General features: G+C 53.8%; 2 protein-coding genes across 3 annotated transcripts in view; one reads left to right on the top strand and one right to left on the bottom strand.

Moving 5' to 3' along the window:
- The window catches only part of TBCD (tubulin folding cofactor D), a 121,498-nt gene that overhangs the window by 42,963 nt on the left and 55,264 nt on the right, over positions 1-23,271 (top strand). The window lies entirely within an intron of this gene.
- ZNF750 (zinc finger protein 750) lies at positions 8,079-11,223 on the bottom strand. The gene is made up of 3 exons (XM_079134659.1): positions 11,104-11,223; positions 9,634-11,071; positions 8,079-9,499 (listed from the first exon to the last, which is right to left on the bottom strand). The coding sequence occupies exons 2-3, from the start codon at positions 11,052-11,054 to the stop codon at positions 8,797-8,799; spliced, it is 2,124 nt and encodes a 707-aa protein (XP_078990785.1). The 5' UTR covers positions 11,055-11,071; positions 11,104-11,223; the 3' UTR covers positions 8,079-8,796.

Below are 23,271 nucleotides of genomic sequence, written 5' to 3'. Positions count from 1 at the left end.
TTCAAGAACGATGTTGAATAGAAGTGGTGAAAGAGGGCATCTCTGTCTTGTTCCAGTTTTTAGGGGCAATGCTTTCAGTTTTCTCCATTTACTGTGATGTTGGCCGTGGGCTTAGCGTAGATGGCCTTCACAATGTTGAGGAATGTTCCTACTATCCCTGTTTTTTTAGTGTTTTGAGCATGAGGGGGTGCTGTATTTTATCAAATGGTTTTTCTATTGAAATAATCATGTGATTCTTAACCTTAAGTCTATTGATGTGGTGAATTACATTTATTGATTTCCAGATGTTGAAACAACCTTGCATTTCTGGGATGAATCCTACTTGATCATGGCGCACTATCTTTTTGATAATTTTTTTAATGTGATTTGCCAGAATTTTGTTAAGGATTTTCACACCTATGTTCATCAGGGATATTGGTCTGAAGTTTTCTTTCTTTGTCTGGTTTTGGTATCAGAGTGATAGTGGCTTCATAAAATGAGTTTGGAAGGGTTCCCTCCTTTGTTTCATGGAATACTTTGAGGAGTATTGGAATTAATTCTTCTTTGAAGGTCTTGTAGAACTCGCTGAGAATCCATCTGTTCCCTGGCTTTTCTTGGTTGGTAAGCTTTTTTTTTTTTTTTTTTTTTTTTTTTGGTTGGTAAGCTTTTGATGACTTCTTCTAGTTCATTGCTTGAACTTGATCTGTTTAAATTGTGTATGTCGTCCTACATCAGTTTGGGAGGATCATATGTCTCTAAAAATCTGTTGATGTCTTCGAGATTTTCTATTTTGTTGGAGTATAGATTTTCAAAGTTGCTTCTAATTATATTATGTATTTCAATGGTGTCTGTCATGGTATTTCTTTTTTCATAACTAGTAATTTGAGTTTTCTCTCTCCTTCCCTCTGTTAGTGTGGCTAAGGGTTTATCAATTTTGTTTACTTTTTCAAAGAATGATTTTTTGTTTTGTCAATTTTTAAAATTGTTTCTTTTGTTTCAGTTTCATTGATTTCAGCTCTGATTTTAATTATTTCCTGTCTTCTCCTATTTTTGGTGTTCTGTTCTTCTAGGGCTTTGAGCTGAAATGTTAGGTCATTTAGTTGTTGACCTTTTCTTCTTTTCTGGAATGCGCTGCATGCAATGGATTTTCCTCTTAGTACCGCTTTCATAGTGTCCCAGAGATTGTGATATGTTGTATTGTTGTTCCTGTTTACCTCTAAGAATTTTTTTTTATCTCCTCCCTGATGTTTTCTGTTATCCATGCATCATTCAGTAGCATATTATTTAGTCTCCAGGTGTTGAAGTAACTTCTATTTTTTATTTTATCATTGATTTCTAGTTTCATTCCATTAGGATCTGATGGAATGCAGGGTAGTATTTCTATTTTTTTGTATTTGCTGAGAGTTGCTTTGTGGCATAACAAGTGGTCTGTTTTAGAGAAGGATCCATGCGCTGCTGAGAAGAGAGTATATTTGCTCGTTGATGGATGGAATATTCTATATATGTCTGTTAGGTCTAAGTCATTGATTGTGTTACTGATTTCTACGGTTTCTTTGTTCAGTCTTTGTTTGGAACATCTGTCCAGTGGTGAGAGCAATGTGTTAAAGTCACCCAGTTTTATTGTGTTGTGGTCTATTTGATTTTTGAAATTGAGAAGGATTTGTTTGATGTACATGAATGCACCATTGTTTGAGACATAAATATTTATGATTGTTATGTCTTGCTGATTTATGGTTCCCTTAAGCAATATGAAATGTCCTTCTTTATCCCTCCTGACTAACTTTGGCTTGAAGTCCATTTTATCTGATATGAGGATGGAAACCCCTGCTTTTTTACTGAGTCCAAGTGCATGGTAGGTTTTTCCCATCCTTTCACCCTTAGTCTGTGGATGTCTTTTTCTATGAGATGAGTCTCTTGCAGGCAGCATATTGTTGGGTCTTTCTTTTTAACCCAATCTGCCAGTCTGTGTCTTTTGATTAACATTCAGGATTGTGATTGAGATAGGATTTGTATTCCTGGTCATTTTGGTTTATTTTCGGTTTTTAATTTGACCTGGTTTCTCCTTTGATTGGCTCTTCCTTTACGGTAGTTCCTCCCCTTGCTGGTTTTCATTGTTTTTCATTTCCTCATCATGGAATATTTTACTGAGAATATTCTGTAGCGCATGCTTTCTATTTGTAAATTCTTGTAATTTTTGTTTATCATGGAAGGATTTTATTTCATCATCAAATCTGAAGGTTAGTTTTGCTGGGTATAGGATTCTTGGTTGGCTGCCGTGTTCTTTCATAGCTTGAAATAAGTTTTCCAGGCCCTTCTAGCTTTTAGGGTCTGGGCTGAGAAATGTGATATCCATGTTGTTTTCCCCCTATATGTAATCTGATGCTTTTCTCTCGCAGCCTTTAAAATCCTATCTTTATTTTGTACGTTAGGCATTTTCATTATAATGTGCCTTGGTGTGGACCTGTTTGATTTTGTACATTTGGTGTTCTGTAAGCCTCTTGTATTTGGTTTTCCATTTCTTTCTTTAGGTTTGGGAAATTTTCTGATATTATTTTATTGCATAGGTTAGGTGGTTCATTTCTTTGGTTTGTATCTCTGTGCCTTCCTCAATCCCAATAATTCTTAAATTTGTTTTTTTCATGATATCCCATAGTTCTTGGAGATTCTGTTCATGATTTCTTACCATCTTGTCTCTTTGGTCAAATTTATTTTCAAGATTAGTTTGTCTTCATTGTCTGAGGTTCTGTCTTCCAAGTGGTCTAGTCTCTTGGTGATGCTTTCCATTGAGTTTATTTTTGGTTTATTTTTTCCTCCATTTCAAGGATTTCTGTTTTTTTTTTTTTTCCCACAATCTATCTCTTTATTGAAATCATCTCTTCCTGCATTTTCTGTTTAAACTGTTTATTGGAGGGATCATTCATTGCCTGCATTTGCTCTCTTATCTCAGCCTTTGGTTCCTGGATCATTTTAATTATGTACATTCTGAACTCCTTTTCTGACAGTTCTTCTACCATGTTGTCCTCGGATTCTATTAATATAGCATCTTGGTTTGTTTGGAACACTTATTTTTTCATGTTGTTTGTGTATCTTCCTCTCTAGCAGTGTGGATCTGAGGTACTCAGTTTCCCCGCTTATGGTGACCCTGCAGGTTTCCAAAACCTCTCCTTTAAGAGGGAGACCAATATTAACAGCACCCAGTACAAACACTATGCAGCCTTAAACGAAATAGTCCCTATGAAGATGCTAACAGGATGAGTTTGACCATTATCTAGAGTGTACGCAATAGGTCTGAATGAGATCTGCAGTTTCTATGGTGAACAAAGAGGATGTGGAGGGATGTGGGATGTACTGTTAGTGGGATAAGAAGAGAGTATAGAGAGGACTAGATCATAGGAAGAGTGAAAGCGGAACCAAAAGAAGCTGGTTGTTAGCATGAGAAAAGGAGAAAGAGACTCTGAGGAAACAGGTAAATAAATGGGAAATAGAGCAAGAAAAACAGAAATAAAAACTTAAAAATTTAAAAAAAGAAAAAGACTGCAATATTAGAGTCATATACTATTCAAACCTCCCAGTCTTCAGGAGCCTGATGCATAAGAGGTCGTCTCCAGGAGGCATCTCAGGATGGGAGTTGCTCCACCTAAAGATGGTGACTGCTGCTTCAGGGATAATCCGAGATGGCTGCACTAGCTTCCAAACGCGTTGGTAGATGGGGAGCTGCAGTGTGGGCGTCGAGTCCATGAGGGGCACGATCGGGCAGGGGTTCTGAAGCGGCAAGGTGAGGTTGGGCTGGGGTCCTCGTGGTTCACTTTAATGAACCAGCGTTCATTAAACCAGTGACCAGCCTTGAAGATGCGGTCCAGGGGTCTCTAGATTCCTAAACTTATAATGGTTGTTAATCTCCCCTGTGCTGCAAAGGTTGGACTGTCAGATAAGAGTGAGTGGGGCACAGTTTAAGGAAGAAAGGGGCGTGGTTTCACAGATGCCCAGAGGTGGACCCTTTTCCTTCTGGAAGTTTACAAGGTCAGCAGATAGCCTGGTGGGTCTGTGTAGATGACTTCGTCAGCATTTGAGTTCTGGGCCACTGGAGTCATGGTTTAATGAGGGCCCTGGGCAAAGTCTTGGCAAAGTCACGGTCTAGGAGGGCACGGTGTGTGTAGTGGGGTGGTTCTTTGTGTTGTAAATTTGAAGAAGGAAATCCATGAACTGGCATGAGGGCAAAGCAACAGGGTTTATTAGAGAAACATGGAGAGAGCAGAGCTCCCACAGGGCAGGGCCCCAAGAGAGGGGGGTTCCGGAGAGTGCCGTGGGCAGGGGCGTGTGTGTGTCTTCAGGGTCGGGGGCGCTAGCCCGGCCCAGTCCTGGTAAGGCACTCTGCGTCCACGCGCCTGCATGCGCTCTCTGGTCCAGTCAGGTCACTGTGCCCCCTTTGGACTCACAGGGGTCAGCCTGAGCTTGATGAGGCCTGGCTCGGGTCTAACTTCTCAGCCCTGCTGCACAGAGATGCGACCTGAAGGGGCCCAGCTTCTGGCCTGCCCACTTCAACCCTTTCTCCACATTGATGGGCAGCCCTTCTGTCTGTGTTGCAGAGGACCTGGGAGCTTCTGGGTGTGTGCCGAGGGGGTCAGACTGAAGGTCGAGGACCTGGGAGCTTCTGGGTGTGTGCCGAGGGGGTCAGACTGAAGGTCGAGGACCTGGGAGCTTCTGGGTGTGTGCCGAGGGGGTCAGATTGAAGGTCGAGGACCTGGGAGCTTCTGGGTGTGTGCCGAGGGGGTCAGACTGAAGGTCGAGGACCTGGGAGCTTCTGGGTGTGTGCCGAGGGGGTCAGATTGAAGGTCGAGGACCTGGGAGCTTCTGGGTGTGTGCCGAGGGGGTCAGATTGCTCTGCTGACATCTGCTTTGGGTGCGACCGAGTCCCATGCCGCAGCCTCTGACAAGGCAGACTGCCCACTGCGCAGGTGCAGTAGAGGAGCATCTGCTTGCTGTCTGGTGGCCTTTCAGGGAGTTCTGCCAGCCATTCTCTGTGTGCCTTGTTACATGAGCTGCTGCTTGTCCTGGTCTCAGCACAGGGAGCCACATGCTGTCTCACTGAGGGCCACTGTTGAAGGGCTGTCTGCTTTGTGTTTCTGGGGACATCTGTGTTTCTGAACATCGGGGCTTCCCTTTATTTAGCTTTACTATTTGATGAAATGCGTACATGTGCTTCTACTTTTGCATTTTATGGGTTTTTTTGGCATTTTGCAGGTTAGCATTCTGATCTCATTGGACATTTGGTGTGACCCCTTTTTCTTCCTTGCTGTCATTACTTAATGGAGGATTTTTTGAGGAATGACTGTCACTCAGGTTGTTTGGAGCATCTTGGGCATGTGGATTCATGTCTTTCATCAAACTTAAGACGTTTTCAGCCGTTACTTCTCCAAACAGTCTTTCTACCCCATTCTCCCTTTTCCCGCTGGACTTGTCCTGTGTATTGGTGTGTGATGGGGTCCCGCAGGCCTCGCAGATTCTGCTCATTTTTCTTTACCCCTTCTTTTTTGTGCTTCTCAGACTGGGCAATTTCTATGGCCTGATTCTCAAGTTCACTGCTTACTTCTCTACCAGTGTGAATCTGGCTATTATGCTCCTCTAGGGAATTTTTCCATTTCAGTTAACTGACCTTTCAATTGCAGAATTTCTGTTTGATCTCTTTCTATAATTTCTGACTCATTACCAACATTCCATACTTGTTTTGCTGTTCTTTTGGTTTCTATTAGTGTGGGGCACATTTGAGGCAGTTGGTTGAATGTCTTTGGTAATCCAATGTCTGGCCTTCCTCACAGATTCTTTGTTAGTTTTTTTTTTTTCCCTGCAAACAAATGGGCATACTTTTCTGTTTCTTTGGATGCCTTATGGTATTTCTGTGTTAGTTGAAAATAGATTTTAGTATTATGATTCAGTAGTACCAGAGTCTGGAGTTTCCCCTTCCTGAACTGATTGCTTATGGCATATTGAGGCTGTAGCTGTCTGTCTGCCTGCTTGGTGACTTTGAAGACTGTTGCAGTGATGTTGTGTTGTATTGTGTTGTGTTTGGTTACTGAAATCTGTTCCGTGTCTCGAGCAAACAGCAGACAGAGCTGTCCTTCAACTGAAATGTAATGGCCTACTTATTTCTTAATGTTCCCCTAATAGCTGAGAAGTGGAAATCTAGGAGGTCTGCTGTCTTCCCCTCAGAGGGCCCCTGGCTCTCCCCAGGGGCTCAGAGGACCCCTGTCTCTCCCCAGGGGCTCAGAGGACCCCTGTCTCTCCCCAGGGGCTCAGAGGACCCCTGTCTCTCCCCAGGGGCTAAGAGGACCCCTGTCTCTCCCCAGGGGCTAAGAGGACCCCTGTCTCTCCCCAGGGGCTCAGAGGACCCCTGGTTCTCCCCAGAAGGGCTCAGAGGACCCCCGGCTCTCCCCAGATGGGCTCAGAGGACCCCCGGCTCTCCCCAGATGGGCTCAGAGTACCCCTGTCCCTCCCCAGATGGGCTCAGAGGACCCCCGGCTCTCCTCAGATGGGCTCAGAGGACCCCCGGCTCTCCCCAGATGGGCTCAGAGGACCCCTGGATCTCCCCAGATGGGCTCAGAGTACCCCTGTCCCTCCCCAGATGGGCACAGAGGACCCCCATCTCTCCCCAGATGGGCACAGAGGACCCCCATCTCTCCCCAGATAGGCTCAGAGGACCCCCGTCTCTCCCCAGATGGGCTCAGAGGACCCCCGTCTCTCCCCAGATGGGCTCAGAGGACCCCCGTCTCTCCCCAGATGGGCACAGAGGACCCCTGGATCTCCCCAGATGGGCTCAGAGGACCCCCGTCTCTCCCCAGATGGGCTCAGAGGACCCCTGGATCTCCCCAGATGGGCTCAGAGGACCCCTGGATCTCCCCAGATGGGCTCAGAGTTCCCCTGAGTCTCCCCAGATGGTCTGAGAGGGCTCCCACCTCTGCCCAGGGGCTCAGGGGCCTTGGTGCATCTTCAAGCAATGGTCTGCAACAGTGATCATTTATTCTGTAAATAGTCCTAGAAGCTCTACATCTTACAGGTTGGTGTGTACAATTCTCTATAATTTTATTCAGTTACAAATAATGTTTTCCATTCAAATTTCAGTATTTAAAGAAAAGGCATCATGCCATTCTTAAATGCGTGCAGGGGATCCAGTCCTTGAAGCTTGGTGTCCGCCACCTGCATTAAAACTCGGGACGGGGTGGGGCTGTGCTCAGTGGTAGAGCACTTGCCTAGCACGAGCGAAGCACTGAGTTCCATCCTCAGTACCACATAAAAATAAAAATAATAAAATAAAGGTCCATTGACAACTAAAAGAAAAAATGTTTAAATACAACAACAACAACAACAAAAAAAAAAACCTAAAAAACTCAGGACAGTTTTCTCTCACTGGAATCTCCTCTTTTTTTTTTTTTTCTATGAATCCGTTTCCACTACTTTCCTGGGGGATTTTTTTCCTGATATGATATACTCTGCTCAGGCATCTTTGATTGACTCCCTGTCATGTGTCTCCATAAGCAAAATTTGATACTGGAGATTTTTAGATTTCCTGTTGCAAAGAGTTTTTCTAGATTGAGCTTTTGAGAAATTATCAGTATGGAACTTCACATGGAATCCCGCTATTATACCCAACTTTTATGTCTTTTTATGAAAAAGTGAAGATACTTAGAATATTGTTAATTCAAATCAAGCTAAAACAATATTTTGCTGAAGTGCAGCTGTGGGCTGGTGATTGTCGTTCAGGGGTCCTTGGTGAGTCGTGCTTTCTCCTAGAGTCGGGCAGGGTTCTGCGTGACCCCTGCTTTCCTCCATCTTGAACTCGCAGGGCCTGGAGGCCCTGTTCACAGGTTGGTAGCTGGGGGCAGCCGCAGTTTTAAAGGCTGCAGCGCTCCTGGTGGGTCCTTCCACACCCGCCACGGTGCCTGCCGCCGCCCCCAGCAGCCCGGGGCCTTGGTGCCGTCACAGCCATGGCCTGTGGGCTGCCTTCCCAAGGGAGCGCACCTCTGCTACGCGTCAGCACCCACGCCTGGGTTCAGGGGCAGCCCAGTGTGGGGGCAGTGTGTGGGGGAGTGGGGGAGGGAGGGCCCAGGACCCGCGGTCGCCCTGGTTCATTCACAAGCTCACGCCGCGCACGCCCACACCTGCTGCCTTCTCCGTCTCACTACTGCCTCAGCGCAGGCTCTTCCTTGACTGTTACTGCAAAATACTCCAAAGGATGCCACAGACGCTAACATGTCCCGTTTTATGTGCCATTTAAGTTCACATGAGTTTATTGGAGAATTAGCAACATACATGTCATTTTAGGGATGGGAAGAGAGACTGAGCCGGTCAGGAAGTTGGCGTGAGTGGACCTCACCCTCACTGGGGGTGCGTCTTCCCTCGTGGAGGTGAGTTACCTCTATAAGTAGCCTCTCAGTCCACGTGTTCTGTAAGTGGCTTGTGGATGCTGCAATCCAAAGTGTTTCTTCCTGGCATTTCCCAATGGTTGCTGTTTACTTTAAAACACATCGCTAAGTGTCGTAGAAAATCTGAACAGTCTGTCCCAGTGCTAAAATGGTTGTCAGAACCTGCTCACAGGGGGTCCTGAGGAAGCGGCTGCCTGCATAGTCACTTCCCACCTTGGGGTGCTGAGGGTGCCATTTCAGTAGCAGAGGAGCAGACTGGCCCCCAGTCTCGGACATTTCTACAACCAGGGACGAAGCCCCGTGGGATGTTCTGAAGCGTTGGAGAGGCGAGATATCTGGCAGCCGACTGGGAAGTGCAGGCACCCTCTGGGCTGGTGGGAGGGCTGTGGGCAGTGGGCCCTCAGGACACCCGGGTCCTCTTGCGCAGTGTGAACACTCGGGCTGCTGAGTCGCTCGACTTTGTCTTCTTACTTCCTTGCTGTGATTTTCCTGCATCTCTTTGACTTGTCCTCTTTTGTCCTTTGGGTCTAAGGTCACACTGAGCCCCCTGGCTCTCTGTGGGACCAAGAGTGGATGTGTCCTGGCAGCCTGACTCCTGGGCAGTGGGCTCCCCGTCACCCACGCGCAGGTTTCCTGGGCTATAGGCTGCCAGCTGACAGAGGGCCACAGCAGCTGTCTGCTTCTGCTCCTCACTGCTGTCCACCATGCGGGAGGCTGGGGCCTTCCCACCTGGGCCCTCGTCCTGCTGGGCCTCTGTGTGGTTTGGGCCATCTCTGGGACTTCCTGTCCCCGTCCTGGGAGCAGCAGTGGGTTCTGCACCTTGCGGTGGGCTGGGGACGGTAGGCCTCGGAGCCCGGGCATTGCAGGGGTCCTTCACGGAGAGATTGAGGGGCAAGTCCTGCAGCTCAGCAAGACTCGGGGCTTCTGCCGTGGCGCTGCCTGTGTGCCCTGCTCCTCCAGCAGCTGCAGGTCTTGGCTCTGACTTCTTGGAGAGGTTGAGGGGGCCTGTCCTGGAGCTGTCCTCGGGATTGGTGTGTGTGGCCTCCGTGATGAGAAGCGTGCTTGCTGTTTGAGCTGGGGGGTCTCCATTCCCGGCCTTGAGGCTAGAAGAACCAAGAGAAGACTTAGTGGGCATTGCTTAGGAGAAGGAGTGTAAAGCATTTGATCAGGGTGCACTTGGCTAGCTGAGCACAACTAAGAAGCCTACATCAAAGGTTTGAAAGTGAAGCTTTCTTACCTTTTTGGAGACTCTGTACCCTTCGCAGGAACCTGGGAGTGAGGGCAGTCTGTGCTCTTTGGGACGGGCCTGAAGGCTGTGGGGCTCTGTCCAGGCTGTGGGCACCACCCCAGGGCACTTGGGGACCCTTTGTTGGAGAGGTCACACAGGCCTTCGCATGCCTGGCTTGTCTGTGTGAAGTTGGTGGGGCTCGGCCTTCCCGGGGAGCCTGTGGCTGCACTGCCTGCACGTGGGCTCATTTTGGCCCCCTCCATGTCCCTCTGCCCATCTTTGGAAGGGTCTTTAGCCTCAGGAATTGGACTTCCTTTCTCGAACTCTGTGGTTTTTTTGTGGGAGTTTGGAGGACTTAACTCGGAGGGACTTGAGGCTGGGTAGACCAGAGTGGCCTCTTCAAGGAGGCGGGAACTCTGTTCTCGGGTGATGCCGGTGACGGGCGGGAGCCTGAGGCTGTAGGAGGAAAATGCAGAGTCTGGTCTGTAAAATCCGTAGGGAATCGGCAGGTTGGAGTGGAACTGGTGGAGGAGCCTGTAAGGATCATAGGTTGATGGAGTCGGGCTCAGGTGCTTGGGGATTGGCCCCGGGTGAGGCAGGAAGTGCCTTTGGTCTGGGGCCCCGTAGACGGACAGCAGCGTGGTGTCACACTCGGGTGGGCTCCCGGCCAGCAGGTAGGGGGAGTAGATGGCGGCCAACCCGTGCTCTGTGTAGAAGGGTGGGGGGTATTCTGGGATCGTGGGGTGCACGTAGGGGGAGATGGCACCGAACCCCTTGGTAGGTGGGATTTTATGTGGAAACTCGGGTGGGAGGAAGGGGGAGCCAGCTTTCCAAGGGTAGCCAGGAGCGTGGAACGCGGACTTGGTGTGGAAGGCAGTGGCTTTGGCAGTGGGGTTGGTTAACACCAGTGTTTCAGGCACCTCTGTGTTTTCGGATCCCTTAAGTCTGTGCTCCCCAACTGGAATGAACGCAGAAGGCCGGGCCACGTCCAGAACAGGCTGGGTTCCCAGGGCTGCCTCTGGCGCCACCTCCTTCTGGGGGCCTGGCTTCTGTGGGAGCGCGTGGGTGCCTCGAGTCTGCGGCTCCAGGTTCTCCTCCGTGTCTTCCTTGCCAGAGCCATGCTGGGGCTTGGGGTCGAAGCTGGGGAGGCCGTTGGTGAGGGGCTGGGAAGAGGCCAGCTGTGCCACAGGTGGCGGCTGGCGGGGCGGCCTGGGGTCGGGCGCGTGGGCCCGGGGGCCCCGGGGGCTGCGGTCCTGCTCAGACACCAGCGTGATGGAGTTCTTGCAGAGGCCGTACTTCATGTGGTTGAAGAGGTGCGACTTCTCGTTGCAGGTGAAGGGGCACTGGAAGCACTTGTACTTGAAGGGCTTTCCCGGGGGCCGCGGGATGTAGTGGGGCTTCTTGGGCTTCCGCTCCTTGAGGAGGCTCATGGTGCTGCTCGGACTGTGGTCTGCCGCGAGGGGCAGTTGCTGCAGGCACCCCGCTGCTCCACGCGCTGCGTCCAGGGAGGCGAGCCCGGTCTCGCCTGTGGCCGTGCGCTTGTGATCGAGCCAGCTCCACGTGCTGAGCTCCTGGCAAGGAAGGTCTCGCGCCCGCTGTCTGGAGCTGCAAAGCAGAGCAGAGGCTGTGGGTCAGTGTCCCCGTCCAGGCACTGCGGGAGGCGTGGGAGCAGAGGCTCTGCCAGAGCCACCGTGCCCTCACCGCCCTCTCTTGCCCTCCGCCAGCTCCTGGCAGTGTTTCCTCAAGTCTGACCTGAGGGGATTGCCTGGGGGTCAAGACAGAGGCTGGGGAGGTTTAGCGCCAGTTCTGGGAATACTGCAGTTCTCTGGAGCCTTCGCCCCGTAACGGGAGCTTCCCTGGAGCGTTCCCTGCTGGGCCAAGCCCCAGCCCTCTTGGTCATCTCCAAGGGTTGTGGCAGGGTCCTGTCACAGGGCCACCTGACTGCCTGCTCTGCAGTGCCCTATGCCTGTGCTGCAAGACCTGGTACTTAGACCAGGGAAGCACAGTGGGTGCCCCTGGTTTCTAGTGCATGCCACTCAGCTCCAGCCTGGCCCTCAGGAGTCGCACGTAGGTTGTCTCACTGAAGGTCTAAATGCTGTGTGTAGAAGGACTCTGTGGTTTGCACGTCTTAATGACTGCATGCTGTCCACTGCCTGCCTGCCTGTTAGCACTGTGGAAGAGGCCTCACGCTTGTCCTGTCCTTCCCTGGTTGTGCCTGTAGACAGCAGCAACAAAGGCTAAGCCGCTGTGGCTAAGAGGAGGCTGGAGCAAGTGGCCTGGATCTTGGAGGAGACTGCCTGGCCTCAGCCACGCATCTCAGGTCCATGCCTGCCCTCTGTGCCTCCCCGAGGGTCTCTCTCCCAGCCCTAGGTATCCTCTAGAGCCACCGTGTACTGGGCGTATGTGCCTCTAGTTCAGAGCTGAGGATGGGGCAGCGCGGCCTGGGAGGCCTGGAGAGAGTGTGTGAGGGGCAAGGAGCCCGGACCAGGCACCTTCATCTGTGCAGGAAATGTGAAAAGGAAAGGTGACTTCCAGCATCCAGATGCTGTCAGGCAGCTTACAGATGAGGGTCAGCTGGAGTGATGTATGGAGTGTGTCTTCAACCCTGAAATGGAGTTTGTGAGGCTCGGCTGCAAAGCAGTTGATCTGCACTTGGTGGCCAGATCCTTGGGAAGCAGCTCTCAGACAGCAGCAGCTGGGGATCTGTGGTCTTGCTGGCCAGTGCCCCCACCGGCCCCGTAGGCGGGAGTAGGGCTGGGCTTCCATTGGGACACGTAGGTTCTGAGAGAGCTGTCTGTTAGTTCAGTCATTTCCCTAAAAGCACAAAGCACTGCTGCCACTCCTCCCAACACCTTTAACACAGCTTTCTTAAGAGGCGCTTCCTGGTGAGAAGAGGGTCTGCTGGCAGCGAGACCTTCTGCTGTGGGAGATCACGCTGTGCGACCCACCCGGGGAGGTAGCTTGGGGTGGCAGGACCTCACAAGGTCCTGTCCGGGCGCCTGCCAGCGCTGCTGCAGAAGCTAGGAGCAGGCTGTGCCAGAGCCGAGCGGCGAATGCCTGACCGCGGCTCTGTGGCTTAAGAGAAGAGCCATGAAGGATTTCTATGGGTTCAGTGCGTACTTCGGGGGCAGATCTGCCCTGGGCAACAGAGCAGGGTTTCCTTGCCTCCCAACAGGGCGAGGGAGCCTGGGGCCCAGTGCAGCCCTGCGGGCCAGGGAGATAAGTCAGCGGGCCTGTGCGGGCACGCTCGGTGTGCTCCCGATTCCGGAGGCGTGAGAACCTCTGCAGGCCGGGTTCCCATGGCTGCCTGCAATGTGTCATGCCCAGCCCTGGGAGCTGATTTCATCACTCGGAGCTTCGTGACCAAGGGGATGACAGTTGCAGGCACTTACCAAGTGCGAGCCATGTCCTGCCATTCCAAGGGCAGACAGACACTGAACTGTGCGCGCTGGGAGGGGTGGGAAGCCCCTCAGGATGTCAGCGAGTGACGCAGAACTTCACGCAGTGCTGCAGAGCATCCAGGCAGCGGGAGCTCGCTGCCGTGTTGGGCTGCCCTCGGGGGCCCCAGGAGCCTCAGGGAGGGAGGTTCTGGTCTGAACCATTTGCCTTTCTCTCCCTGGGTACTGGGGACTGAGTCCGGTTGCTCTAGCCCTGAGCCATCTCCCCAGAACTCTTCTGCTTTTCATTTGAGACAGGGCCTTGCTATGCTGCCCAGGCTGGGCTGGGACTTGCCATCCTTCTGCCTCCACTCCTGAGCAACCGCGAGTACAACTCCCACCCCCGTTTGCCTCTTGTTCTCTGATCACTTTGCTTCCAGGACAGCAGGTGGGCTGGCTGAACCCTGCGTCCTGAGGCCAGGGTGGCCAGGGTGCGGGCGGAGCACTGCCGTCTGGGGCTTTCTGTTGGAAGGGACCAGGCCAGAGAGGGAGTCCGAGGCGGCACTTGTGACTCGGATAAGCTGACCTCTTGGTTGCACAACTGCCAATTAAAGCAGGGGCTGAGGCAGGTGTAAGACAGGCACAGCTACTTGTCTATAAACTGCAGCCGTGCTGGGGGGTAAGTGGGATAAAACCGAAGCTTTTGTAAGCTGTCGGGCGATGATGTCAGCCCAGAGCGCTCTCTCCTTTCAGGGGAGGTTTATGGGGATGAAGAAACTAACCTACAGCTGTGACCACAGTCTGCCCCGGCTGGCCGTCTGTGGCAGAGGTTTGAAATAGCACCGCCTGGTCAGTTCATGCCTACTGGACTTTGTACTCTTTGGCAGCTGTTGGTGTTAAATATTCAAAAAGAGCACTTTGTTGCCAAAACAGCAAAACCCAGAGCCTCGCTGTTTACAGTAACTGGGGATTTGCATTCAGAGCAGAGTTTCCTAAGGGTGAAGAGCCTGTGACAGCCTGCTGCTGGGTGGTGACCCTCCCCTGTTAAGAGGGGCGCCCCTCAGAGCACAGCCTGGCCTCACCCCAGAGCGTGTGCCCGGCCCTGTGTCTTCGTCCTGTCTTGCACTCGCTGTGTGAGGGGCAGGAGGGCGTCTCCACAGCCTCCGGCCTGGGTGCCCGCCCTCTTCAGATGATCTCAGCCACAGCGCTGACAGCGTCCACACTGAGGGGCCTGAGGACAGTGGGCAAGTTACTTGAAAAACACACTTGGGGTGCAGCATGTGCTGCCACCAAGGCGTCCTGCTGATCACACAGAGGCCCCCTCTGCAACTTCAGCATTAAATGTCCAGGTGTCCAGCTGCCCGGCTCTGCCTCTGCAGTGCCCGCTGAGGGCTCCTTCCTGCTGCCCACGCAGACCTCTTTGCAATCTGTGGTTTCAGGTGGCCACAGCATGCTGGTCTCATCTTGAAAGCACTCAACTTGGGCAGGCTCCTGAGTGTGGACACTCAGGGTGGCTGCCGGGCGTGAGGCCGTGGTGAGCGGCTGGCCTGTTTACAGAGATTCTGAGGAGTCTGAACGTGGGCAGCAGACAAGGAGTGCTTTTAAGAACTCTGTAGGACGCACGGGGGTAATTACAGCCCAGCTTTGCGGGGCAGCCCTGGGCGGACCGGGCAGCTCTGCTCGCCTGCTGTTGGCCTGCGTGCTGAGCAGGGCTGTGCGGCTCCTCCTGCTGGTGTCCGGCTGCCTGGCACAGAGCCCCGCAGGTGCACCGTCCTGAAGGGCACGCTGTAATTACGGTGCTGTGATGTGGCACGATTGCGCCACTCCAGGACACGCCAGTGTGGCTGCCCACCGGTGTCGCAAGAACGGGATCTGTGAGTCCAGTGGAGCTTTTGCAGTGACTGGCTGCCACTCCCTCCCAGACTTTCTGGGCCCTGAAATGAAGAGCCTTCAGGACAGCTGTCACCCAAGGAGAAGAAGTGTCCTGGGGGACTTGGAAGACAGGAGCAGAGCAGCCAGGAGCTAGTGCCAGCTCAGCCCACGGCAGGCTGCCCGAGCTTGGCTGCGTCCGCCATCCTCAGCAGACCCACTGAGTCTCCACAGGGCCTTCACTAGTGGGAAACAGGAGCTGGGCTAGTCCCACAGACAGGTCTGCGGAAGCAATGTCTGACTTTGCTCAGACTTGGTCAATGATTTGGTCAATAATTGTTTTCTCTTTTTTGGTTAGTGATTGTTTTCATATAGATCTATGACAAATTTCATAGAAGGAAAAACACCGTGTGTGTGTGTGTGTGTGTGTGTGTGTGTGTGTGTGTGTGAGAGAGAGAGAGAGAGAGAGAGAGAGAGACACCGTGACCTTAACAAGCACAGAAACATACCTCCTTTCCCAAGTTTTGTTTTGAAAGGTTGTGTCAAAACAGTACTTATTTTAGAATTGAAAAGTTGTAAGAAATCTGCTCAAGAGGCTCAGATCAGCCTGGGCAAATAAGTAAGACCCCATCTCAAAATAAAAAAGGCTGGGGATGTGGCTCAGTGGTTAAGCACCCATGGGTTCCGTCCCTAGTACCCCATCCAAAAACAATTCTAAAAAATATTAAAATCAACTAATCATAGACAGACAGACAGACACACACACACACTCTCACACACTCTCTTTTGCCTTTTTCATTTAGAAATTGAAGTTCATTGTAAGTCAGGGAATGGTTCAGCATGGACACCAGTTTGCACTGGTTTCCCATCCCTGGGTTCCAAGGCAGAAGGAGTGCTTGGTTCCCGGCAGGCCTGGCCACATTCTAGGTAGAGTGCCAGTCCCAGAAAAGCTTCCAGCCATTCTTACTTCCCGGCCATGCACCTGCTGGTTCTGAGTAATCTCCACTGGGAGGGAGGCAGAGCCGACCAGCCAGCGGTTCCTCAGCAGAGGTTAAAGACTCGGGGGGTAGTTCTAAAAGGAAACTTGGGTCTGAGAAGAGACAGAAGCACGTACCTGCTGCGTACCTGCGGTGGCCTGGGGATGTGGCTCTGCCGTGCTGACGGCGGGGCTGAGGAGCAGGTTCTGTTCTCACGCTGGCTGGCTGGGTGAAACTGGAGCCGGCTGTCCCGGTGGGAGGGATTTAAGTGTAGGAGTCTAGCCCTCAGGGCGCAGAGATGCACCTGATATTCCTCCGCCTGCAGCTAGCATTCATGCCTTTGCACCGACTGAGCTCCTCACAGCCTCACTGGGCATGGACCTGGCCAGCCAGGTGCCACCCCCAGCCTCATGGGACGCCCCTGCTTGGCCCTATGAGGGCCAGTGCAGTACTGCCTGGACACCGGTGGGCAGGGGGCAGGGTTGGCGTGTTGTGGGCCAGGACACAGGTCACGTGGGGAACTGCTCCCTGATAGACTTTGAGGGTACAGCAAAGGCACCAGGGGTGACTCCTGCAGACCGGGCATGTGTGTGCAGCGGTGGAAGAGCTGGGCTCCCGAAGGGCGGCTCCTGAGGGCCCGTGGGCTGCCTGTCACGAGGCCTTTGGCCTTCCTCGACTCTGCCCCCAAGGGCTTTGTGGTGGCCCCTAGAGCTGGGCAGCTGGGAAGAAGCGCCCCTCCCGCCTGCCCGGGGACCTGCTGGAGCATGCCCGGGACAGCACCCTGCGCCGTTGGTGGGAGTCGGCACTGTGCACCCTCCGTCCCCTCACGGGGGGGGGGGCAGACGTGCAAGTGGGGGTCCAGCGTGATCTCTGCCCCCTGCTCGTCCTGCCTGAGGTTTTCACTGACCTCAGTGAGGCTGGCGTCTGGTGTTGGCTCGGGGACAGGAAGGGAGGCCATGGTTGCTGTTGGGTCCTGGTCTTGCCTGGCCTCTGACAGCTGTGGGGCACCACAGGCACGGGGATGCCCGACGGCTCCACGCTCCCTGCTTTCCCTGATGTGCCACTTGTGCTCTCGCTTGGCGTAGCTTTTCCGTCTGTCCTTCGACATTGCCTGTAGTCACTTTGCCCCTAGAATGCAGTTGGCAGCAGTTCCAGGGCCCTGCCTGAGAGTGGCTCCCTGCCTGTCTCTCGTCTCCTGCTGTGGGCAGGCTCCTGAGCTCAGTGGCTTGAGACACCCGTGGTTTCCTGACGTCTCTCACTCTTGTGGTCCGGGGCTTGGGCAGGGCTCTGCTGGACAGCTCTGTCTGAGGGCACTGGCTGAGTTTACTGGGTGGGACTGCATGCCCAGCAGCTCTGGAGGGTCCAGCAGTGTTCTGGTGTGGCCCCCTTGGGAGGACCCTGGGAGGGTGGGCAGCCTCAGCAGCCCAGGACTCGAGAGGGCAAGGGAGAAGGTTCCTATGCCTGAGGCTACAGGCTTTTGTGCCAACCAGACCCAAGGGGAGGCTGGTGGGGGTGGCAGGGTCTGTGCCCGTGCCCTCTGCCCTGGCACACTGTGACCTTCCCTCGGTGAGCTTTGTGCTTGCCTCTCGATTTGGAGGAGTGGAACCCGCTGCCAGTGCGCAGTGTTCTCGACCTCCCTCCAGGGCAAGCCAAGCTTAGCTCCCTACTCCTCCCGCTGTCCCGCCTCCCTGCCTCCTGCGGAGCCTCCCTCTGCTGTGCTGGGCGCTGCCCCGGCATCCAGGCAGCCTCTCTGGGTCCAGTGCTGTTGTGCCCTGTCCGCAGTGTCCACGTTCCCTCCCTCCTTCCCTCTGTTCTTCCCAGGCACTTCCTGCGGTTCTGTCCTTGCAGGCAGATGTGGGCGCGCTGGCCCCATGCTCACGCGGGCTGCTCTTCACTCTGTGTATGATTCTCCTTTCAGGGTGGGGTCTCCGCTCAGTGAGGCTCTGACCTGGGGTCGAGGCACAGAGCTGGGCAGTGTCCAGGGGTGCCCTCGGCCTGCTCACGTCCCCACCCAGATCGCAGCTTGGGTTCCCATCCACGCTGAGATGCTCGTGAGCGGCTGCGGGGTCTGCCCTCGGAGCCCTCGCGCCTCGTGCCCTCCGCTGTGGTGGGTCCTGGTGTCCTGCGGGGTCTGCCCTCGGTGCCCTCTGCTGTGGTGGGTCCTGGTGTCCTGCGGGGTCTGCCCTTGGGGCCCTCTGCTGTGGTGGGTCCTGGTGTCCTGCGGGGTCTGCCCTTGGGGCCCTCTGCTGTGGTGGGTCCTGGCGTCCCAGCATTCGGGTGCTCCTTTCTGATACCTGAGTTTTCCGGCAGGAGTGGGTGGGTGCTGGGCCTGTGCAGTTCTTGTCCTGTGATCTCTTCCGTGCTCAGCGTGCCCTGTCTGCTCTTCCAGGCCCTCTGTGAGTGTGTTCAGGGCTCCATCTGTCTCAACGGGTGGGTGTTTAGGAACCCCAAGTTCTCGGGATTGCCGACTTGGACCAACATGGCTGTCTGTCCTGGGGGTCTGGGGTGTGGGGCCTGTGTGTGCCCAGTTTCCTAAGCCTTGTTGCCAGCTCCCCTGTCCTCTCTGACCCTGACGCTTACGCCTTGGGGAAAAGTCCTGTTCTGCAGCTTTTCCCGAGTGCCGCCCAGCCACCTGTGTGCTCGGCTCACCGCACCACCAGTTGCACTGCGTGGTTTCTGACGAGGTGGTCAGATCTGAGGGCGAGGCCTGGGTGGCAGCTGATGGTCGCCAGTGTGGTCGAGGCCTGGGTGCCGTGGGGTGCAGGCTCTCGTCTGCCTCGTCAGCTGAGCCCTTGGCCTGGCCACCCAGGGCTGAGCTGCGCTGAGGTGGCCCAGGCTGAGCAGCGTGACGTCTGGCAGCTGGGTGCACTGGGGTGCGAGCCCTTGTGTGCCCTCAGCAGCGTTGTTCTTCTGTGCACGGGTCCAGGGGCCTCCTCCAGGTCTGACGAGCCACTTCCCACAGCTGCCTCCTGGACGGAACGTCTTGGGAGAAGGAAGGAGTCACTGTCTGCTTTGGACCTCCAGATGCGTGGACGGGGTGGGTCTCACTTCCCTTCTCTCCTGGGTCGCCGTCTCCAGAGGAAGGTAACAAGGAAGCGAGAGCGACCTGCAGCCGTCAGAGCCTGTCCTGCTTCTCTCCGCCCCGCGGTGCGGAAGCGAGGGGCCCTCAGGAGCACCCTGTCCTCTGTGGCCCCAGCAGTGTTGTGCCCTGTCTCTCAGGACCTCTCAAAGCCAGCTCCATCCCTGTGGCCCGACCAGGCCTGTGGGCTGGCCTGGGGACTTGGCTGCGGGAAGAGGGTGGCTGACGTCTCCTAGTGCCGTCCCCATCAGGTTCCAGGCTCCTTGGTGAGCAGGGCAGCTGGGGTCTGTGATGGGTCTCACACGTCCCAGGCATCTGCCGAGAGCAGTAACCGAAGGCTTGGGGACCTACTCCTGAGGCCCTGCGATTTTGTCTCTGGCCTTTCCTTGCTGCACCACGCCAGTCCATGTGCCTGTTCCTCCCTTCCCATTGAAAATGCATCTCTTAGGGCTTCTTGGTTGTGATTCTTTCCTAGTTGGAATTATTGTGGTGAGAGACTGTCCAAGGAAACAGGTCTCCCTGGCTCCCAGTGCTGGCCTTGCACTGGCTCCGCAGGCAACAGCTCACGTTTCCCAGTGACCCCTTCCCTCCCTCCTCCCTGCCTCCACTCCTGATTTAGGTTCGGGACTTCTCTGGTCCCCCTTTTCCTTTCCTGATTGTCTGCCAAGTTTCAGGACTGAGGCTGTTCCTGGCTGTGCTCTGGCTTGCACGCTCTGGGGACAGCATGTCTGTGTTTAGGTGAGTCCTGGCTCGACTGAGGGCGGGCCCGACCCTAGGCACTGCCCTGCAGTTGCTCAAAGCCACCAGCCAGGCCTGCCTCCCCTTCCCATTTCTTGGAGCAGCAGCCCAGGGCAAGTCCTGTGTCCTGCAGATGCTGGGGCCTCTGCAGCCCTGGTGGGGCTGGCCAAGGCTGATAGGGACCACATCCCACCTCAGCTGCTCTCCCTGCCTGGAACAGAGTTTGACCTGTGCAGGGTCTGGCCTCAGCCTCTGCTGCTGAGCAAGGGAGGCCTGCATCCTGCATCTCTGGGAGTGCCCAACGGCTGAGGTTGGAGACAAACATGCACAAGGAGCCTGTGGCACATGGCCCAGCCGTCTCCTCAGGTGACGCACTGGCTTCTTGTTTCAAACAGAATCTGGGGATGTCAGGGACTTTCATTTGTCTTGTCACAGTTTAGTCATATAGGAAGCAGATGGAGAGGCTCTTGGCCATGCATGTAGAATGGGGGCAGTTCCGCTGGACGTGTGTCACCTGTGACGGTGAATGGAGGCTCTGCTCGTAAGGGCGACTGAGATGTGGTGCCATCGCTCCAGCCTTAGCTCATCCTTAGATCGTGCTGCCATTTGAACGTCTGAGCAGCTGGAACCGTCTGCTCTGGGGGGCCTGCCAGGCTGTTTGGAGGTGGAGGTGGCAGGAGGGCCAGCAGCAAATGGGGAGGTGTGGCCTGTGGCACCTCGTCCCTCCCGAGCCGGGAATCCTGGAATCCTTGTGAGCTGGCTTGAGTGAAGGGAGCCCTCCTGCTGGTGATCGGCCTTGGTCCTGGGGTGCTTGGCTGTCTGTCTGAGGGAAGCCTGAGCCGGGTCTCCAGCTGGGAAGCTCAGCTCAGGCCTCTGAGCTCCACAGTCCCCACCACCAGGCCACCTCCCTACTCACTGGATACGTTGTGCTGCAGTGCTGCACTCTGCCACTGAGTTTGCTGTAAAGCATCTTTACACACGTATCTCAGCGTGCTGGGAACCCAGTGAGAAGCCAGTCATGTTGAACAGGTCAAGTAAAACAAGTCAGCAGCCGGCCTTCCTTTTCTTCCACGTGCTGCAGATAACACCAGTGAGAAGCAAGACAAGAATATGCAGGAGCAGGCAGAGGCCCCAGGAAGGGTTCTCACGGAGAGAGCCCACCTGTGGGTAGGCCCTTGGCCTCCCTAGAGGACCATACCTTCCCTTCTGGCCACGCCTTCTCCCCAGAGACCACCCCTTCCCCTTGGAGGCCACATCTTCCCCTGGAAGGCCACCCTTTGGCTACATCCTAAGCCATCCTTTGCATCTTTTGAATGAGTGGCTTATTTTTTTTGACCATCTAATAGAAACTTAATGTGAGTTGCATATATAATGTTTTTCTAGTAGCCGTATTTTTTAAAAAGTGGAAAAAAAAGCAAAACTGTCTTTTATTTCAGGTAACATTTGGCCCTCTCTACCCTGCTCTCCTGCTGTGGTCTCCACTCTTACCTTTTTTTAATAGTGTCTTTCCAGATGGTTCTGTTCTCTGAAATCTGTGTCAGGTTCTGCAAGTAAGAATCAAGAGTTTCTCTTTGTTAGACACTTGCTGTTGCTGGCATGCCTCTGAGCACTGGGTGGCTGTGTGTGCTCTACAGGTGACGTGCAGCATCATCCTTCTGCAGCATGCACCTCAAAGCTCTGCCAGGGCTTCACAACCTGTCTGCCAGCTGCTGGGCCTTCTCTCGTGGTTCCAAGAGACGTTAGTGCTGAGTGGGAGGTTGTGGTGCTAGGTAGGCGGTCATACCCCAGGAGAGAATGACCACCTCCCCTGGCTGGCAGTGTGCATAGACTGGTCACTTGTCCTAGGCCTTATCAGCTCTGATCCTTGCATTGAATTTGTGGGGTGCTGGCGGCAACTCTCCATAGACACAGGTGCCTAAATCATGGCATAAGACCACAAAACAAAAAAGATCTCTCTCCATCACTGCTGAGCCAGTGTGACCGCAGGACAGTGGAGAGGTGCACACGTGCTCGACGTGTGCCTCCTGGAGCATGCATATCACATGGATCGAGAGCACGAGGCACATCCGCACGTCTGCGTGTGTGGGCCCACCTAGCTGGTGAGTCATGTGTGCGCAGTGTTGAGCTGCAGGGCTCGGACATGGTCCCCCAGGTCAGGGGGTCCTGCAGTGGCAGCTGGGGGAGGCGTATGCCTGCTGCCTCAGGAAGTGCAGGGTCCCAGCCCACAAAGCAGTGGTGTCAAGCCACCAAGGCTGGCTTGAGAGGGCCAGTCTGTTGGTTTGGAAGTCATGTTCAGTGTCTTCCCCATGGTGATCCTGGGCTGTGTTTGAATATTTGAAGTCAGAAGGTGTTTCTGCCCACCCTCTGGTCATGCGCAGGCCACTCTCACCTGGTGTATTGTATCCGTTGAGCTTTTGGTTCTTTTTACTGAACGCTCGACATTGGTATTTTTAAAGATGCTGTTTGTTTAGTGTTTTCTCTGTAGATACAGAATTTCTTTTGCCCACGATGCCCTTTTGCATCTCAGTTTCCCTTTGGGACTGTCTTACCCCTTTTGGCGTTCTAGAGTTCCTTCACTCAGGTGTGTTGGTAGCACACCATCTCAGTTGCTGTGGCTTCCTCTCAGCCTCGTTCCTGTAGGCTCCCTGGGGTTCTGCAGGGGCCTGTACAACTCGAGGGGCATGTGCTGTCGGCCCCCTCCCTCCTCACTGGGCTTTCCTACTCTTCCTGGAGCTTTGCAGCCCACTGAGAGTTTAGATGTGAGTTCTCTGTTTGCCTTGCTCGATGTACTTAGATTTTTCTGTGTCTGACGCACAGCTCTCGGTGTTTCTGGAAAGTTCTCTCTCATTCATTCTTTGGGATCCTCTGTGTTTCTCCTTGTGGGACCTGTACAGGTCCTTATTCTGGCTTCTGGTCCCTTTTCTTCATGTTTTCTCTTTCTGTTCCTTCTGATTTGTATTTTCTGCAGTTTCTTCTGCTCTTCTTCACCAGTTCTCATATCTGCTAGTCTTTTCCTTTGTCAAAGCCAACCACGTTTAATTTCAATAATATATGTCTACATGTGTATGCATGCATACATACGCGTAACATGTCATGTGAGATGTAATGTGTAGGTTATGGCTATGTAAACATATCCAAAAGTGACTGATCATTTCTAGTTTCTTAATTGTGGCTTACTTTAGATTTCATCTTTTATTAACTTGAATGCTTTGTGTGCTATTTAACAGACTTTCTTGAGAGGTCTGATGAGGGTGCCTCTCTGACCTGTGTGGAGCCAGCGCTGGGGTCTTGCCCTATTCATGATCCCATTGACCAGGAGGCTCAAGTTCTGGAGGTGGAAGGCCCAGGTGGCGGTGCCAGCTCGTGCAGCCTGTCGAGACCCCTTCGCGATCACAGAGGCTCCTTTTGCTGTCTCTGCAGGTGCAGGAGGCCCAGCTCCCTGGGGGCTCAGGGCATTACTGCTCTTCCGGGTCGCCTCCCTGAAACCCTGCACGCAGGACTGCTGCAGCAGGCCCTCAGCCCTGTGGTTGTCCTCAGTCCCAGCAGGCACTGCGTCCGCGCCGCGCCCTGCTCACCCTACCTGGCTCAGCACCCTGCTGAGGTCCTC

This window comes from Sciurus vulgaris, assembly GCF_902686455.1.
Source record: "Sciurus vulgaris genome assembly, chromosome: 3".
Classification (NCBI taxonomy): domain Eukaryota; kingdom Metazoa; phylum Chordata; class Mammalia; order Rodentia; family Sciuridae; genus Sciurus; species Sciurus vulgaris.
The sequence above is the reverse complement of the archived record's forward strand: the minus strand, read 5'-3'. Positions and strand labels throughout refer to the sequence as shown.

Bases quoted from the DNA above. Each gene is read 5' to 3' on its own strand.
- ZNF750 (XM_079134659.1), bottom strand. From the start codon at position 11,054: ATGAGCCTCCTCAAGGAGCGGAAGCCCAAGAAGCCCCACTACATCCCG. The intron at 9,500-9,633 runs GTAAGAAAGCTT...TGGTTCTTCTAG, and splicing joins GGTACAGAGTCTCCAAAAAG to CCTCAAGGCCGGGAATGGAG.